The sequence below is a fragment of the Delphinus delphis genome, chromosome X (genome assembly GCF_949987515.2).
Source record: "Delphinus delphis chromosome X, mDelDel1.2, whole genome shotgun sequence".
Lineage (NCBI taxonomy): Eukaryota > Metazoa > Chordata > Mammalia > Artiodactyla > Delphinidae > Delphinus > Delphinus delphis.
Genome location: NC_082704.1, coordinates 65,933,005 through 65,952,892, shown reverse-complemented (window position 1 = coordinate 65,952,892; position 19,888 = coordinate 65,933,005). Strand labels below are relative to the sequence as shown.

Below are 19,888 nucleotides of genomic sequence, written 5' to 3'. Positions count from 1 at the left end.
TTTTATTTAGCCTGTGTTCCTGGGCTGTGCTCTACACAAGTGCTTCTCAATTTTGTTTTGTTTTGTTTTCCCCTTTACATGGGACAGGAAAGCTAGAGGGTTCTAGAATTGTGTATTTCCCTTCTCCAAGATTGGTTGGGCTCTGGTAATACCCCAGTAGGTTAGGCTCTGGTACAATAGTTTCTCTTGAGAGCAGGCTTTGTTAAGAAGAACAGAATGTTCTGGGCATATTTAAACATGACTCTTCTTCCCTTTCTCCTGCCAGAAGATGAGGGGATTTTTCTGAAATCACTGTGAGAACCTGATAGGGCTTCTGGTAATAAAAGTCATAAAAGTGTGGGAGTCTCTGCCAAGACTGGGCCCCTTTGGAATTTTGAACTCTCAAACTTGTCCCACTGAGCTTCCAACAGTTCATCAGTTTAAGTTCAGGTATTGCTATCCTAGTCCTAGTTCCCACAAAGTTTTCCTCTCCTGCATTTCTACTCTGGTAAATTGTACACAAGGTTTCCAGTTTCTCTAGATCCTCACCAACATTCATTATTTTCCATTTTATTGATAATAACCACCCTAATGAGTATGAAGTGATATCTCATTGTGGTTTTGATTTGTATTTCTCTAATGACTAGTGGTGTTGAGCATTTTTACATTTGCTTATTGGCCCTTTGTATATTAGGTTAGGGTATTTGTATATTACTTTGCCCATTTTGTAACTAGCTTGTTTGTTTATTTATTGTTGAGTTGTGGGTGTTTTATATATATTCTCGTTATTAATTCCTTATCAGATATGTGATTTGCAAATATTTTCTGCCATCCTCTAGATTTTCTTCACACTCTATTGACAGTGTCATTTGATGCATAAAAGATGTTCATTTTGATGAAGTTCAGTTAAACTATTCTCCCCTTTTTGCCTGGACTTTCATTGTCATATGTAAGAAATAACTGCAAAATCCAGTGTCATGAAGACTGTCTCCTATGTTTTCTTCTAAGACTTTTATGGTCGTCACTCCTATGTTTAGTTCTTTGATCCATTTTGAGTTAATTTTTGCATATGGCATAAATTTAGGATCCAACTTAATTCTTTTGCATATGGATATCCAGTTTTCCTTGCAATATTTATTGAAAAGTCCTTTTTCCCCATTGAATGGTTGGTACTCTGGTCAAAAATCTGTCGTGGAGGACTTCCCTGGTGGTGCAGTGGTTGGGAGTCTGCCTGCCAATGCAGGTGACCTGGGTTCGAGCCCTGGTCTGGGAGGATCCCACATGCCACGGAGCAACTAAGCCTGTGTGCCACAACTACTGAGCCTGTGCTCTAGAGCCCCTGAGCCACAACTACTGAGACCACGTGCTGCAACTACTGAAGCCTGTGTGCCTAGGGCCTGTGCTCTGCAACAAGAGAAGCCACAGCAATGAGAAGCCCACACACCGCAACAAAGAGTAGCCCCTGCTCTCCACAACTAGAGAAAGCCTGCGTGCAGCAACGAAGACCCAACCCAGCCAAAAATAAATAAAGTAAATTTTTTTTTAAAAAGAATATTTTATTTAAAAAAATCTGTTGTGGATATTCGAGGGTTTATTTCTGGGCTCTCTGTGCTATTCCATTGGTCTATATGTCTTTATGCAAGTACCATATTCTTTTTGGTTATTGTTGCTTTTTAGTAAGTTTTGAAATCAGGAAATGTGAGTCCTTCATATTTGTTTCTCATTTTCAAGATTTTTTTGGCTAATAGGAGTCTCTTGGGATTCCATATGAATTTTAAGATGGATTTTTCTATTTCTATAGAAAAAGTCACTGGGATTCTGATAAGGATTGCATTGAATCTGTGATCATTTTGGATGATATTGTCATCTTAACAATATTAAGTCTTCCAGTCCATGAACACAGGATTCTTTGCATTTATTTAGGTCTTTAATTTCTTGTAGCATCATTTTGTAACTTTATGTGTACAAGTCTTTTGCCTCCTTGCTTAAATTTATTAAGTATTTTATTCTTTTTGAAACTATTGGAAATGTAATTGTTTTCTTAATTTCTCTTTTGAATTGTTTGCTGTTCTTGTATAGAAGTGCAACTGAATTTTGCATGTTGATTTCATATCCTGAAATGTTCCTGAATTTGTTCATCAACTCTAACAGGATTTTTTGTGGATTCTTTAAGGTTTTCTGCACATAAGATAATGTCACCTGCAAAGAGAGATAATTCTTCCTTTTTATTTGGATGCCTTTTATTTCTTTGCTTGCTTAATTGCTCTGTCTAGAATTTCCAGTAATATGTTGAATAGAAGTGGCAAGCATGGGCATGTCTTAGAGGAAAAAGCTTACAGTGTTTCACCATTTAGTATGATGTTAGTTGTGGATATTTTTTTAACCTAAAACCAGGGAGAGTGGGGTCTGCTAATATTCCCCATCTGTCAAATCAACCGAGAATATATCTGCCCTAGGAAGCTGGAAAGGTAAGAACTGCCACTCAGTTGTCAAACCAACAATAACAGCTCTCCCACGATATGGATGTGTGCCAAAAAGGGGGGCTGCATTCTTCACCAACTGTGCTGCCTATTTTGCAGAAGTTGTAGGTAGGGAAATGGGTGCTGCCCTGCTGCCACCACCCACTTGATATAGGCATTCTATAACACAGAGCTGTGGAAAATGGGATCTGCCTATTTTCACCATCTGCCAAAACTACCCAGAAGAGCCGTTCCACTCTAAGTATCTGGGAGATTTGGGAACTGCCTGACACTCAGCTCCCAAGCTTGCTTAAACAGTTCTTCCACAAGGCAGAGCTGTGGATATGAGTATAGTGCCTAGCTCTAATACCAAGCCTTCCCACTGTTCTTACTTATTTTCAATAGATTTTGTTGAATGAATACTTCTCAGTCTGTTGTAAACCCTTTGATCAATCTCTGGAACATTTGAATGATTGTACTTACTAATACTGACAAATTTAATAGTTGTCTCTCCAGGGAAGAGACTTTCATAAGGTCCTCACATTGGCATTCTGGATGGGTTCTTACTATCTTGATGGTATCTTTGACACACAAAACTTTTAATTTGATTAAGTCAAACTTATCTCTTAAAATTTTCTTGCTTGTGCCTCTTACATCATATCTAAGAGGGCTTTGCCTAACTCAAGATTACAGAGGTGTACTCCTGTGCTTTCTTCTAGTTGTTTTAAAGTTTAGTTTCTTATGATTCAGTCTTTGATCCATTTTGAGTTAGTTTTTGTGTATGGTGTGAGATAGGAGTCCAATTTATCATTTTTCTTTTGGATATCCAATTTTCCCATCACCATATGTTGTAAATGCTATTACATGAGTCTTATAATTCATGAATACATATGGGATATTTTCCATTTATTTACCTCTTCTTTAATTTATTTTAACAATGACCAGGGATCAAGCCTGGACCCCTGGCAGTGGAAGCACAGAGTCCTAACCACTGGACCACCAAGAATTCCCTTTAGCAGTGTTTTTTAGTTTTCAGTCTACACATCTTATACTTCTCTTGTTAAAGTTATTCTTAAATATTTTATTCTTAAATCTGTGTGAATAGGAATAAATTAGGAGAATGGGATTAACATATAAAAAGAAAAAATCTATTGTGAATGGAATTGATCTTTTACTTTCATTTTCAGATTGTTCCTTGCTTGTACATAGAAATAAAATTTATTTGTATATGTTGAACCTTGTATTACTTTTCTATCTAGCGTAACAAATTTCCACAAACTTAATGGCTTAAAACAACACCCTTTTATTTCACAGTCAGAAGTCTCGGTACAGTGTGGCTGGCTCAATTGTGTTCTCTTATTAGGATCTCACAAGGCCAAAATCAAGGTGCTGGCAGGGCTGCATTCCTTTCTGGAGATTCTGGGAAATAATTTACTCCCAAGCTCATTCAGGTTTTGGCAGAAATCATTTCTTCCTTAGACTTTCTATGTGACCTTTCCATCTTAAAGCCAACAATGGTGGTTTGAGTACTTCTTGTGTTTCAAACCCCTCTGACTATTCTTCCATCAGCCAGAAAAAAATTCTCTGCTTTTAAGGGCTTATGAGATTACACTGGGTCTGCCAAAATAATCTGAAATAATCTCCCTATTTTAAAGCCAAATGACTAGTAACTTTAATTATATCAGCAATGTCCCTTTTGTAATGTAATGTAACATTCACAGGTGTAATTCCAGGAGGTGAAGATCATGGAGGCCAGAATTCTACCTACCACAATCTTGTTTCTTGAAAATTTGCTGAACTTATTTATTAGTTCTAGTAGTGCTTTAGTGGATTCCTTAGAATTTTCTCTATATAAGATCATGTTGTCTGCAAATGGAGATGGTTTCACTTTTCCTTTTCCAATTTGGATGCCTTTTATTTATTATTTTGTCTAATTGCCCTGGCTATAACATCTAGGACAATGTTGAATAAAAGTAGTGGGAGGAGATATCCTTATCTTGTTCCTAATATTAGGAAGAAAATATTTAGTCTCTCTCCATTTAGTGTGATGTTAGCTGAAGGTTTTTCATAGATGCCCTTTATTAGGTTGTGGAAGTTCCCTTTTATTCCTAGGTTTTTTTTAGGATTTTTATCATGAATGAGTACTGTATTTTGTCCATTGCCTTTTCTAAATTTATGAAGATGATCATGTGGGTTTTGTTCTTTATTCTATTAATATAATGTATTACATCATTTTGTTTTTGTGTTCCTAGGATAAATTCCACTTGGTCATGATATAATGATTGCTAGTGTTTTGTTGAGAATTTTGCATTTATATTCATAGTATTATTTCTTCTTTAACTGTTTGGTAGAATTCATCATTGAAGCCATCGGGCCTGGGGTTTTCTTTGTGGAAAGATTTATAACTACTCATTCAATTTCCTTATTTGTTACCCATCTGATTTTGTTTAGAGAGATTGTATCAAGTACAGTGGCCCAGTAGTATACTTTAACTGGCATTGTTGCTGATCTGGCCCACTGGAGATGAGCTGAATACAATTGTCATTGTTAACTTATGTGGTTGAACAGTTAGAATAGTTTCTTCTGTTGGTGCTTTGGAAATCATGTCAGATATAGTCTGTTTGTAAATCATTTAATTTTAACGAGTAGTTTTAAAATTTAACAATGCCTACTAGCCTTTTTTATCAGAAACCTTATAACCCCTTTCTTAAAAATCAAAAATGCCTAACAATCCTTAATTTTAATGTTTTTGAAGGTTTTGCAAACTTTTCTTACTCCTTGCAAAATATATGCACTCCAGATGGAGAAACTTGTCCTCTGTCCTCCTGTTTACTACAGTGCTGCTTCTGTTGTTTATAGTTTTTCCTCTAAATACAAGTTTTCCTACTGGCTGTTTTTATATTTCTTTTCAGTGGAAATTCTGATATATGTTGGCTTGTTTTATTCAACCTGTAGACATTGACTGACTGCTATTTGCCAGGTGTTGTGCTTAGAGCTCTGATAGGAAAATTTTCTATGAGTAATCAGATTAGCTTGGCATATTACATGTATATTAAAAAAGTAACCCTGTGAAAAGGTATATGAAAATCTAGATTTAGGTTCATAAATGGACTACTAGGAGTACTGGTAATGTTTTTTTTTTTGGTTTTTTGGGTTTTTTTTGTGGTACGCGGGCCTCTCACCGTCGCGGCCTCTCCCGTTGCAGAGCCCAGGCTCCAGATGCACAGGCTCAGCGGCCATGGCTCACAGGCCTAGCCGCTCTGTAGCATGTGGGATCCTCCCAGACCGGGGTACAAACCCGTGTCCCCTGATCGGCAGGTGGACTCTCAACCACTGCGCCACCAGGGAAGCCCCTGGTAATGTTTTTATAATAGTCCAGTGAATGGACTCACAACACAGAGTAATTTGTACATATTTCATTTTGAAAAGAAAAACAAGAGGAGAGAATAATGGGATCTTACAAGTAAGCAGAAGAATATAGATACACATAGTTTACAAAGCTCTTCAATTCATCTTGTAACAAAGTCTTGATTCTTTCTCTTAGACCAGAAGATCAATTCAGAAGTTGTTAGAGTGGGAAAATAACAGATTATATCACAAGGTAAGAAAGTTTAAGCAAGTAAGTGTCCCATTCATACTTCCATTAATAAATTGAAAAAATGGGAATTTTTCAGGCCACAAAAGCATGGATTAGAGAACTAATACTCAATTTTTAATATATACCCTTTACAAAGTATTTTTAAATGCAATGTTTTGTATCTTATTCCTGGATTATTGTTCGGCGATTTATTCAAATGTGTAGGTAATAATTAGTGTAAATTGCTATCAAAATTCTTAACAAACTTTACTTTCTTAGCTTGCTTTGCACTGGAAGTTGACTAAAAGGAAATGTGAAACTAGCAATATGATGGAGTATGTAAGTATGCAGTTACCTTTAATTATATTTTTTGGATTCCATCCTGAATGTTACGTTGTACTATATTTATCATTTGTCAAATCTTCTTTCTACCTTTTTCCTCCTCAGCTTGGACTTTTGTCATTTGGAACATAGAGGTTTCCTTTCACCTTTTTTAGATTTGTAGCCAACATAAAATATCTTGAAAGCTGACAATTATTTAGATCTTAGAAAAATCTTAGCTAGTATGCTCAGATGAAAACACTGCATAACCTTAATCTTCTTTTTAACATACATGCAAACCATCGCATATGGTGATGGGCACAGCTGCTGCTGAACAAAATATTTCTAAATGTAATCTTGTCAAAACTTACATAAAATAGGAATTGACTTCTGAATTCTGGATTCCTTTCCCTGGCTTTTTTTCTTAGCTGATATTTAACTTTCAGTGAAGAAACTATAGATCCTAATTTTTTTTTTTTTGCTAAAAGCTATGCAATCTTAGTCATAAAGCATAAATCCACGTATAACCAAAGTGACAAATTCAGCATCATTAACATTCAAAAGAATATGAAATTTATCCAAGCTTTAAATACATGTAGTATTTACATGTACAAGCTTTTATATACATATAGTATATATTTAATAATAAACATTCCATTTCTATTTCATAAATAAGGATTATTATGTATCTTTCTCTACTTTGAATAGTTTTGGGGAAAATGTGCAAATGACCACAAATCTAAAATTCTCTATAGGTAAAATCTTATATAAACTATTGTAAGTTTATATAAATTTATAAACATCTTAAGTTTTTATTATTATATTTCCAAACCTGTTTTAAATTAAAATGTTTTAATCCACTTGAACACTTTATTATTTTTTACAAAAAACTTCTAAAAGATAGTAATACTCAACCGATATTAGCTGCTTTAATTGAAAAAATAGAGGGACGTAATATATATAAAGGTATTTCTTCTAATCCATGTAACAAAATTTTAATCCCTTCGACTTTGCTAAAAAAGAAAGGGGGGGATTGAGGGAAGATGGGAAAGACATTAAAATGTAATAGGGTTTGCTTTTCTGCACCTAAACAGTTACTGTAAATCAGGTGATAAAAGCTGTTAGCTACAGTAAGTAATTATGTTTTCCAGTTTAATTGCCAGTCTAATGATAATTTGTGGTAAGTTCCTTTTGTAACTGTTTTCTATATTTCACTTGCTTTATAGTACAGGATCAAAATATAGGCCTGTGAAAAATGATTATATACTCTCTGGGTTATATATAATTTATAGTAAATGAAAATTATTTTGTCAATATATTCTTGTTTATTTTTATTTTACAGGTAATACTAATAGAATTCTTACCAAAATATCCCATATTCCGACCTGACTGAGGGATTTTATTCAGTCACTTCTGTATTACCTGTCATTTCCTACCCTTAGTGCCTTGTAGATGATTTTGGAATGAAGATGGTCTCCTTTGCTGTGTTCAACTTATTCTTTATAATGGTAGAATATTCTCCTCACACTTTCATTTGTGTTGGTTTAAGAAGAAATTTTGCACATCTTTTTTGTTAAATGAGGCTTGTGTTTTGCACTGTCAATTTTTAAATAAATACACACACACACATACATATATGTATATATATATATATTGCCACTAAAAATAAACATCAGTGCTGGTGTTTAAAAAACAAAAACATGTTCTGAGCATGCTGCCTTATAATTTTCATACTCACTGTTTCTAAATATGCATCATTTTTCTAGGCTACTTAATGCTCTGTAATCCCTTACTGGACATACATAAATAAGCTTTTGGTAGCTTCTAGAAATCGTTTTACTCTTACCTGCTTTTAAAGGACATGTAATTAATAGCACTGGTTTTGTCCTGCACTTTGCTAAATTATCACTTATGTTAGTGGATAAAATATTTAAACTCCTTAAGACTTGTAAATATTGTCTCTTTGCGTAATGTAAAATGTGATATGCCATGGTTTACAGAATGTAATGTAACTCTTAATGTATTGCCAACGATTCTGCGTAGATTTTAATATGAATGAAGTTTGCAAGCATCCTTTTGAATGTAGAGACTGTTAACATGCTGTTTTATGGCAAAGCCATAATAAGTATGTTAAAAATTTCAGGTGTGGGCAGGGTTGCCCTTTGTAATGAGTGGATTAAAATTGAAATCATTGTCTGAGATCTGCATTGCACCTGAAACCAAGAACCTTATTTTTTCCATTTAATTCAGTAAATCCCATTTTGTCCTCTACTCCCACCCCCAAAAGAATTCATTTGACATCTGACACATTTCATAGCCTCAGTCTCCTCATTTATTTCTCTTTATGTATCCTTTCCTTCATTTGGAAATACACACAATTATGACCTTTAAGGAATGTTTCAAGATTTCAGACATCTTAGGAGGTGTCTAGACCCGCCCCCCATGAAAGCCACTGCTAACCCCTTTCTGGAGTTATGATAATCTACTTTGAGAAAGAGAGAGAGCTAATTGAAAAGCTGTACCTAAAGTGGCTGATTCATAATTGATTAAATACTCTTAATCCTCTTTTTGAGGATCCTTTGTAAACATTTGGATATTATTAATGAGGAAAGATAAGTATTTAGACAAAAGTATTTTAGTTTATAAATTAGCCACACGTTGCCTTTTCATTGGTATGTGCATATTTCTCTATTTCTCTTCACATTATTATGAGAGCACCACCCTCCAATTCTTCTAGATTTGAATTTTTAACATAATGAAAGCTTTACATTGCATTAATTCAACTTCAAATTTGTGCCTGTATATAGGCATTATTTGTAATTCTTAGTGCTAAAAATAAAGTATCTGGGACTGAATATTTTATTTATCATCTTAGTTGCTTTTAGTTAACTTTTTAAGGCAAACATTCATCCCAGTAAAGAGAACAATCATTTCTTCATACAAGGTCAAGCCTTTTAAAGCCACTTTTAAAATTTGTGCCTAATTTGAAATCCACAGTCCTAGACCAGTAAAAGAAGAGGGGGGGGGAAAAAGATACTCTTTGATATGTGACTGTAATTTTTTGTGCAAACACTTTTCCACCTCCCTCTGTAGGACCCCATTATTACCCCCATACCCAGAATCTCTAACTTTTAATATATTGTGTGTGCCTGCAAAAATCATTTGTCTGTCTGCTGCAAAACTGAAGGTGTATTTTTATAGACAAAGTGGAAACCTCTGAAAATGCATACCAAATGTCTTGTTTTCTAGATAAGGTCAGGGAAAAATTGTATCTATGGTTTATGTTCCAGCTAGTATCATCAGGTTTATGCTTCAAACTGTGACAGTTTAATACCAAAATTGATTTCTAGCATAGTACAGAATTTCTAATTATCACTGATAGAATAATTACTTTTAAGTGTCAACCCTTATAATCTCATTTTTTCCTGTAAACTTAGAATTTGGCCATATGATGGTCATAGTAACTTTTTCTGCCATGTATAAATCACACTTGTTTTGCTCAAAGAATAGCGGGAAGTAGTGAATTGTTTCCATAAAACAAATAATGAGACAGAAATAGAGTGCATCTGGAGGTGACAGAGTATATAATTCAAGTTACAGTAGTATTTATCATAAAAAGCATTTACCAGCATGTGTAAACTTAATTTTAGAACCTCCTGTAGGGTACTTCCCTGGTGGTCCAGTGGTTAAGAGTTCGCCTTTCAATATAGGGGGTGTGGGTTCGATCCCTGGTTGCAGAGCTAAGATCCCACATGCCTCGCAGCCAAAAAACTAAAACATAAAACAGAAGCAATATTGTAACAAATTCAATAAAGATTTTAAAAAATAGTCCACATCAAAAAAAATCTTTAAAAAAAAATAAAACCTACTCTAATAGCTCTTAAATTTATTATCTTACTGTTCATTATGCTGGTCAACTCATTTTCTTGAACTACTCAGAAAATACGCAATTTTCTTTTTTTCTTTCTTCTATGACTGCTTTTTCAAACTCTTTTCCTTTGGAGGGGACTGATTAGCAGTTGAGTATTTTGGAGTCCTTTAAGGGATTTGTTTTCGTTTCAGTGGTATTGGCAGCAGTGAATGCTAAAATGACAGAGTACACTGTGGACATTAACTTCTCCCCCATTGACCTTTTTTTCTTACATCCTCAGGATACAACATGTCAAGTTAATAAAGTATTTTTGTGACGTTGTTTTTAGATTGAAGAAGCTAATTTTGAATTTCTTTGTTGCATAATATTTCTTTATGAAACCTGCGTAGATGTTTCCAGAGAAAATAACATGTACCTTACAAAGCTTTGAGGTTACAAGTTAAAACTGTTCCTTCTCTGACTTTCCATTATGCATCTCCACCTCCATAAATTGTGTATAAAATGAAATAAGCTTTAACATTTTTCAGCTACTTTTTGTTCCCTTCTACCTGCTATGTTAATTTAGGAAAGAGACCATTGTAGTTAAATGTTAGAAGTAGATGGAGAAGTGCCTTGTCTTCTTTGAATAAAGATAACATTTTATGCTGAAGGAAGCAGAATGAATGAATTGGTAAATCATTATATTTAAAGCCATCCTTTTCAGCTAAGTGTTAAGAATATTTTGGTAGTACATTATATTTCTTCTATTTATTATTTAAAGCTTGTTTCCTTGGATTCCCCCAATCATGAGATATATTAGTGAGAAAATATTACAGAACAGGACTGTCAGTCACTTACATAACTAGTATAATTCTAATGCTAGTAAACATGCAATTTAACATGGTTCAGGAAAAACAATGTCTTTGAAGCTCTACCAAAACCTACTTAAGTATTTAACACACTTGCAATTCATATTATTATGACCTGTAAACACTAATGTCTGATCAGCTAATCAAACTGTGTTACTGTTTAGCACTCTACCATCTTAATGAAATTTTTTCTTGTTTTTTCATAATTTGAGTGAAATTCCATGACATTTGTAAGCCTTCAAACAAATAGGGATTTTTTTAATGTAAGAGAGCTTTAAAAAACTCATTAGAATTTTATTTTGTTTACATATAAATTGCCACTTAAAAAATCAAACCCCACTACTTAAACATAAAGCCTCTAACTAGTATTTTATTAGAATTGACTATATTGACCTGAGGAGATATAGAAATTGTATACACCCATTTAATTGGAGCAATTTCACATAGTGGAAATACTTTCTGCTAATTTGATAAGATGCTCAAATTCATTGAAATTAGGTCCTCTTATGCCCATAAAATTCTGCTTTAATCCATTTTGCAACAATTGTCAAATTGTTTGGGTTACTTTAAATGGTGAACTATTGAAAAATTTTCCACAAAAAAATGAATAGATTTTATTAATAATACCTGTTGATGTAATATGTGGACTGAATATAAGGAGATACATATATATGTATGTATATGTATACATCTCCATATCTTGCCCCCAGTTTCTCTTTCCTGATTCTGAGCCAGCCTTTTCATGTTTATGATGGCAGCCTGAGAATATGTTCCATTTTCTGTGGACTTTGTCAGATTCATACTATATGAGGAAATGATCTAATGGGCTCCAGGCAAGTCACTTACATTACATGTCAGTCTCTTCATCTGTAAAATCATGGGATTGAACCTAGAGCTGGACAGAAAATTAGAGGTCACCTGACATTCTGTGATTCTAGGAATCCTTAGGGAATGTTTACAGGATCTCAGAATGATTTTTCACAAATCTACTACCCTTGGTGGAAACTCTCAGTGCCCTGCGCACAGTAAATGTTTGATTTGCCAACTGGCTCCTAGCTGATGTGTGTTCATATCACACAGACTCAACCTGATGCCTTCTAGACCTCAGCCCCTCCATAGTGATATGAATGATTGCAGTTTCCCTAGGAACTGAGGAATGAGATCTATGGGCTTTACCTACATGGAATCTGACTATATGCAGTTGGTATCTGGGCAAGAATTATGGCTGTGACAACAATGGAGATATGATAGGACCCACTTTGACATTAATGTGAAAAAGAGTTTCATATCCTATCCAATATCTGCTTCAGTGTCTTATTTAGTTCCATATCCTCAAAAACATCTGTTGGAACAAATTGGTAATATTAGATGGAAAGGAAAGTGGTATAGAAGTCAAACCCAAGTCACTTCTGGTTTAATTCGTAGCTCTGCTGCTTAATTCCTCTGTACCTCATGTCCTCATTGTGGAAGTGGGGACAATAATCTGGACCTACCTCACAGGGGAATTGAGGATTTTTTCATATATTAATGTGCTTTTGAAATTGACTGAAGGATATATTGTACATCATAATTTGGTAATTTCTAAATAGAGTCCTTTAAGTCTATGTTGTTATGTTTTCTTTCTCAGTCACACCTTACAGAATGAGTATTGCAGTTAATCTATTCTTTTTGTAATTTTTGTTATTAATCCCTTATATGTTAACATGGGTAACTGTGTTATATTAATACTTGATTTAGGGAGGAAAAGCATGTGGATATAAACCAATGGTTCTCAACTTGGGGCAGATGAAAATAGCAGTGGGGTCGTTCTTGAACCTTTTTCAGTATTTCAAAAAGTTATACTAGAAACCATACATTTACCCAAAATATTCCTACTGCACAAGCCAACTAAGACATTGAATTACACACATTTGCTTATATTTCTTTGATTCTAACACTGGTTATCATACACTGATCAGAAACTGTGAATGGTGGTTATGCTTTTGATTAATTTTTTAAATGAGAAAGCCTATTGTTACATGCAATTTAATAAATAAAATACTTGAAAATATGGGGAAGGAATAATAAAGGAATCCTTATGGTAAAAATGTTGAGAGCCACTTTTATAAAGGAACCAAGATTATTTGACCTCTACAGGTTGCTTACCTAGTCCCTAAATAATGAAATGCTAGAGTGTATGTGTGTGTTTTGGCTAGTTTGGGCTATATAACTTCAGGTTAGAATTTGTCTTCATTTTTTTTCTGTTTCAGGATGATATAACTGAGCTAATTTATCTGGGTGTGTATGTGTAAATCATACATACACACACATATAGGATCGCAGATGTGGAAAGTGTTATAATGTCATGTTCTAGCATTGGAGTAAATATCAATATCTGAGTCTCAAAGTAGTTCTGTTTATAAAGTCAACATGATGAGTCAAGGCAATAATTTCTCAAATGTTCCTTTTATTCCTGCTTATTTTGTTTGCTTTGGTCTTTGCTTAAGTTTTTAATTTTTATAGTAAGCAAATAGTGTAAAATTGATTTAATACCTGGACTTTGAAACAAGTTACAAATGTTTGAAATTATATAACCTACAAGCTAGTTTGCCATCCTTGAACTAGCCACGTACAAATATGAGTCTCAGCTACAAAAACAGGAAATCCTGGTAGCTAGAAGGTGGGCATTGATAGAAATATTTGTTTGAAAAGCCTAGGATTTCTACTTTTTGGCAGAGGATTCCTGTTGGGACAGTTTTACCAGAAAAGGATAAAAATGAATATGTCCATTTAAGCCGAGAACTTTCATGCATCTTGTATTGTTATATAGCCTGTGGAATGAATCATTTTTCTCCCTTGAGTTCGGGAGTGACTCCCCTGGAAGAACTCAACCTATATACAGCTGTGCCAAAATGAAGGATACCTGCCTCTCTGAAACTTTCACTGCTGCTTCTGTCGTTGTTCACTTGTCAGATATTAAATTTTATTATCTCAGGATGCAAAATTACAATAAAGTGCAAATCTGTATTAATGAATTGTGTGTTCTTTGGTGCATCTTCCTTTCTTCCTTCCATTTCCTGCTTTCATCATTATAAAGTAATTAAGGATTCCTTTTAAAATGTTTGTTTTGCATATTGCCCCTTCCCACATTTGCTAGTGTTATGTCTAACCCTGTAAGTAATTCATGCTATCTGTTGGCTTTGGGGGCCTTTGTTGTGCCCGGCGTTTGGCATTTGGCTAAGTAGGAATTTGTTTCTAAACAACTTTGCGTTCACCCTGCATGCCTACTTGTGAACTATAAAAATAAAAGTACGGGGCTTCCCTGGTGGCACAGTGGTTGAGAGTCCGCCTGCCGATGCAGGGCACACGGGTTCGTGACCCGGTCCGGGAAGATCCCACATGCCACGGAGCGGCTAGGCCCGTGGGCCATGGCCGCTGAGCCTGCGCGTCCGTAGCCTGTGCTCCGCAACGGGAGAGGCCACAACACTGACAGGCCCGCGTACCGCCAAAAAATAATAATAATAAAAGTACAAGTGGAGTTCCACCTTACCAAGCATAATGTTTTAGTGCAAGAAATGTTGAAATGTGAAGCTACTTGGGGCAAAAGTTTTGACTCTTGTTAGCAGACTATATAAGACACTCAAGTGTTAACATTCTACTTGAGTTATTATTACTCAAGGTGATTAACATGCAATAATATTAGATTTTTTAAAAACTTATCCCAAACTTTTGCAAATTTAGCAAAACAGCAAATGTAACATAATAAGAAAAACTGTATGAAGTTTCCCAGTATCTTTGGTAATTGTACTGAATATTTCAAAAAGACTATAAATTTTAAAATGTTAAAGCAGAGATGACACACTTAAACCTACAGAGAGGTTTCATGTTTTGTTTTAAAATTCTTTTTTGGGGCTTCCCTGGTGGCGCAGTGGTTGAGAGTCCGCCTGCTGATGCAGGGGACACGGGTTCGTGCCCCGGTCCGGGAAGATCCCACATGCCGCGGAACGGCTGGGCCCGTGAGCCATGGCCACTGAGCCTGCGCGTCCGGAGCCCGTGCTCCGCAACAGGAGAGGCCACAACAGTGAGAGGCCCATGTACCGCAAAAAAAAAAAAAATTCTTTTTTGAAACTTTACTATGTGGATGGATAAAAATCTATACTTTTCGTTGATAACTTCTTGGATGTGGAGTAGGATATGCTATGTAGGAAATACTTTTACATTGCATTTAATAGTATTGAGGGCAGAAGCCACATGCCTTTAAATCTGTCATTAAATAACATTTACCACTTTATGGGATGCTTCACTTACCTAAATGTAGGAAATTCTCTGGGAGATAGAGAATTCTTCAGTTGTAATTACCATAAATCTGAGTTGTAATCACTGTTCTATCACCTGAGTGACCTCTAGCAAAAATCAGGACACTCAGTGAGCCTGATTTTATCCATCATCTCCAAGGTAAGAGGTTGGGTTAGATCAAGGTTGCAAACTAAGCTATAACCAGTCCTCAGACACACGTGTCTTTTTGACCTGCAGAATTTTTTTTCACACATTTTGAATTAGTTGCCAGCATTTAAGAGACTTCACATAGAAATCAAGATTTCTGGGCTTCCCTGGTGGCGCAGTGGTTGAGAGTCCGCCTGCCGATGCAGGGGACAGGGGTTCGTGCCCCGGTCCAGGAAGATCCCACATGCCGCAGAGCGGCTAGGCCCGTGAGCCATGGCCGCTGAGCCTGCGCGTCTGGAGCCTGTGCTCCGCAACGGGAGAGGCCACAACAGTAAGAGGCCTGTGTACCACAAAAAAAAAAAAAGAAATCCAGATTTCTGGCTTCCCTTGAGAAATTCCACATGTGAACAATCAGCAAGAGCTGAATAGCAACCTGCCCCTTTTTGATGGAGCATTCATTTTCTTACTTTTTTTGTAGCGGGGGGTGCCGGGGGAAATGATTGATAAACTTGACCACGTAGAGTTGAAGCAAAATTGATCTTTACACATGCCACCAACAAAGACAATGCCAACAAATGAGTGTGGAGAACATTTGTGCAAATACATGTGTAATAAGAATATTGACATCAGCATTACTCATTATAATAACAGAACATTTGGAAAATATAGCCATTAAGAGGTACCAGGTAAGTAAATTTCTGTACATTCACACAATGCAATGCTATCAATTTGTGTTTTGGTTTATTTTTTTCTTTTTTTTAAATTAAAGTATAGTTGATTTACAATGTGGTATTAGTTTCTGGTGTAAGCAAAGTGAGTCCGTTTTATATATATATATATATATATATATATATATATATATATATATATATATTCTTTTTATTTTATTATATATATATTCTTTTTCTGATTCTTTTCCATTATAGGTTATTACAAGATATTGAATATAGTTCCCTGTGCTATACAGTAGGACCTTGGTGTTTTTCTATTTTATATATATTGTGTGTGTATCTGTTAATCCCAAGCTCCTGATTTATCCCTTTCCCGCTTTCCCCTTCGGTAACCATAAGTTTGTTTTCTATGTCTGTGAGTCTTTCTGTTTTATAAGTAAGTTCATTTATATCGTTTTTTTTTAGATTCCACATATAAGTGATATATTTGACTTCACTTAGTGTGATAATCTCTAGGTCCATCCATGTTGCTGCAAATGGCATTATTTCATTCTTTTTATGGCTAATATTCCTATATATATATATATATATATATATATATATATATACCACATCTTTATCCATTCATCTGTTGATGGACACTTAAATTTCTTCCATGTCTTGTCTATTGTAAATAGTGCTGCAATGAACACTGGAGTGCATGTTTCTTTTCAAATTAGAGTTTTCTCTGGATATATCCCCAGAAGTGGGATTGATGGATCATATGGTAAGTCTATTTTTAGTTTTTTAGGGAACCTCCATACTGTTTTCCATAGTGGCTGCACCAATTTACATTCCTGCCAACAGTGTAGGAGGGTTCCCTTTTCACACCCTCTCCAGCATCTGTTCTTTTTTTTTTTTTTTTTTTTTTTTTTTGGCGGTATGTGGGCCTCTCACTGTTGTGGCCTCTCCCATTGCGGAGCACAGGCTCCGGACGCGCAGGCTCAGCAGCCATGGCTAACGGGCCCAGCCGCTCTGCGGCAAGTGGGATCTTCCCAGACCGGGGCACAAACCCGTGTCCCCTGCATCAGCAGGCAGACTCTCAACAACTGCACCACCAGGGAAGCCCAGCATCTATTCTTTTTGATGATGGCCATTCTGACTTGTGTGAGGTTGGAGCATTTATTTTCTGTTTTTCCAATATCATTACTATTCCCTCTTGTCTCCCTGAAACTCAGGTTATTTTGTTTGTCTTATGGTATAGTTAGAAAGGAAGCAATATATTTCCTGAACCCATACCTCTTTCAAAATTATGGGAAAAATACAGACTATGATAGCTACGTGTATTATTTTTTAATATTTGGTGGGATGGGGGATGGAGAGAGTGCCTTTTTTGTGGAAAGGAAGTGTTTTCTTACAAATGACCTATGCGGTTGAAAACTGTTGCCTGCCATAACAGTAAACAGAGGATGTTGCAGTCATCAAACCAGCAACCACTGCAGCCACCCCCAACTGTGCACCCTGAGGGGATTCAAGATGGAGAAAAGCAGGATACTGCTTATCAAAAGAATGATTTCAATGAGCCCAGACTCTTGCGTCTACCCATATAGAAAAAAAGCTAAATTCATTAACTTGAGATGTCCAGCTTTCTTTAATTAACTGTAATCTTTTGATGTTCTGACTACCTGGTTTTTATTGCAAAACTCCTATATATCCTGGCTCCTCCCTTACCTCTTCAGATCAGTCCCTCAGAGCTCTCTAAGAGGCTGTCTTCTGGGTTTAAGACCTCAGTTTTGTCCACCAAATAAAACATAATTCTCAACTTTTAGGTTGTGCATTTTTTTTCCATTGACACCTACTGCATTCATTGATGTTACCTGGTGATAATGGACACTTGATTTAATGATTCCATAAACTAGACAATCTGTAAAGCCTCATTTAATTCTGACATTCTGAGTGTCCATGAGGTGATTTTGTAACATTGGTATATTTCAAATTATTTGCCTTTTAAGGTCTGTATATGATGATGAGCTGCTGGTGTTAATAAAACTGGTCACACTTCCAAGTACAATAGTGGCATCAAAGACCCCATCTAGTGAAACAGCCACAAGCAGGGAGGACCAACATGTTATTTTAGAACTGACCTTTACTTCATAACTTTCAACAAAATTTGGTCATCCATCCAAAGCAGCACCTGCCTTGTTATCTCACAAGAGTAATATTGCCCAAGGTGATAACACCATGTTAAGAACTCTAGGTAGGAATCTATAAAACCTGTCCTATGTGTTGTTATTTAGATAGGACTCCTGATTGTTTTTTTCTCACACTATGTTGAACCAAAATGATATTAATTTTTTTTGAAAAAGACATTTCAAACATAATTTAGGCTCAATATGTTTAGATAATGCAACCAGAACTGTCAGTTTATGATTTAATAAGGATCTGTATTAGGGTCTGATGGATGGAAAGTATGGCCATTAAGATAACTTTTTCTTTATTATAAAAATACTTGCTTCCACTAGAAAATATATGAAATAGAAGTATGAAGAATAAAATTAAAATCTCCCATAATTTTACCATATGCTTCCATTTTAATATCTTTAAATTGCATAACATTTTTATATGTGTGTATAGTGCAATTTTTACAGTTTTAATTATATTGTATGCTGCTTTTACACTTTCATATTTTCCCATGTCAGTACATAATCTTTGAAACTAACAGCAGAACAATGTTTGAATATGCCATAATTTAGTCATTTTGCTTTGGTATTTAGTCTGTTTTCAGTGTTTTGCTATTATAAATAATGACTTCATCAGCATCTTTATACATAAATCCTTACCAGAATCTGATCATTTCCTTTGGATATATTTTTACAAATTGATAATTGGGTGAAAGGGTTGAAGTCTTTATAGCTCTTGGTATATATTTCAAAATTGCTTTAGGAGAGGCATGAGAGATATGACACACAGAAATCTGAGTATTTCTGTCTTCCTCTGGATAGATGGGGAGAATTAAGAGCAGGAATTAATATAGACACACTACTTATTAATACACACACACACTTAGAGGTGCTAATTGAGATGGGGTACTGGCGAAAATTGGAAGGATCAAACTGGCATCCCCAGCAGCTACAAATAGAACAGAGGATCCTTTCTCCTCCAATCGAGGGCACGTGGAACACCATCCTCAGCCCTGCAGAGCTGTCCATAAAAGTAGGTGCTAGTGGCCTTATCCCTTGAAGGAAGTCACCAGCTCTCAAATTCTATGATTTACAGACCTCTGATAGCTCAATGAAAAGCATCAGCAAATACAATTTGTGACAGTCTAGAATTATCTCCACTCCCTTCTTTCAGCAGTCAGATGGGAAAGCAAGCTGCCTAATTCCCTCTCAAACATCGACCACAGGCTTCGACCGCCATGTTTGCCTACTGCTTCCCTTGACAGCTTTTTAAATTTGACTTTATGAAAGAGACTTTAGTCACAAATTATTCGCCATATTCTGTGTTCCTATAGCGTTCTCACTCCCTTGAAATTGCTGTCTCTTAACACTTTACCAATTGTAGGAAGGCTGTCATGATTCAGAGAAAGAAGCATTGGATTTATATTATATTTATTGTAGACCTGACCTTATGCTTCCTGCCTGCCATTTCCATGTAGACAATCTTGGGAAAGTAGTTTAACTCTTTTAGCCTTGGTGTGACAGGAATAATTACACCTAAGATAATTGTTAGGACTAACAATTATGCGAAAGAGCTGGGAA

At 35.6% G+C, this 19,888-nt stretch overlaps 1 protein-coding gene across 1 annotated transcript in view; it reads left to right on the top strand.

Annotated features, from left to right (window-relative positions):
- The window catches only part of CHIC1 (cysteine rich hydrophobic domain 1), a 35,659-nt gene extending 27,565 nt beyond the window's left edge, over positions 1-8,094 (top strand). Inside the window, exons 4-6 of the mRNA XM_060002109.1 lie at positions 5,983-6,039; positions 6,295-6,354; positions 7,679-8,094. Of these exons, the coding sequence (XP_059858092.1) occupies positions 5,983-6,039; positions 6,295-6,354; positions 7,679-7,729 (168 nt within the window). The 3' untranslated portion in view covers positions 7,730-8,094. The remainder of the gene's footprint in view (positions 1-5,982; positions 6,040-6,294; positions 6,355-7,678) is intronic.
- Positions 8,095-19,888: the final 11,794 nt, after the last annotated feature.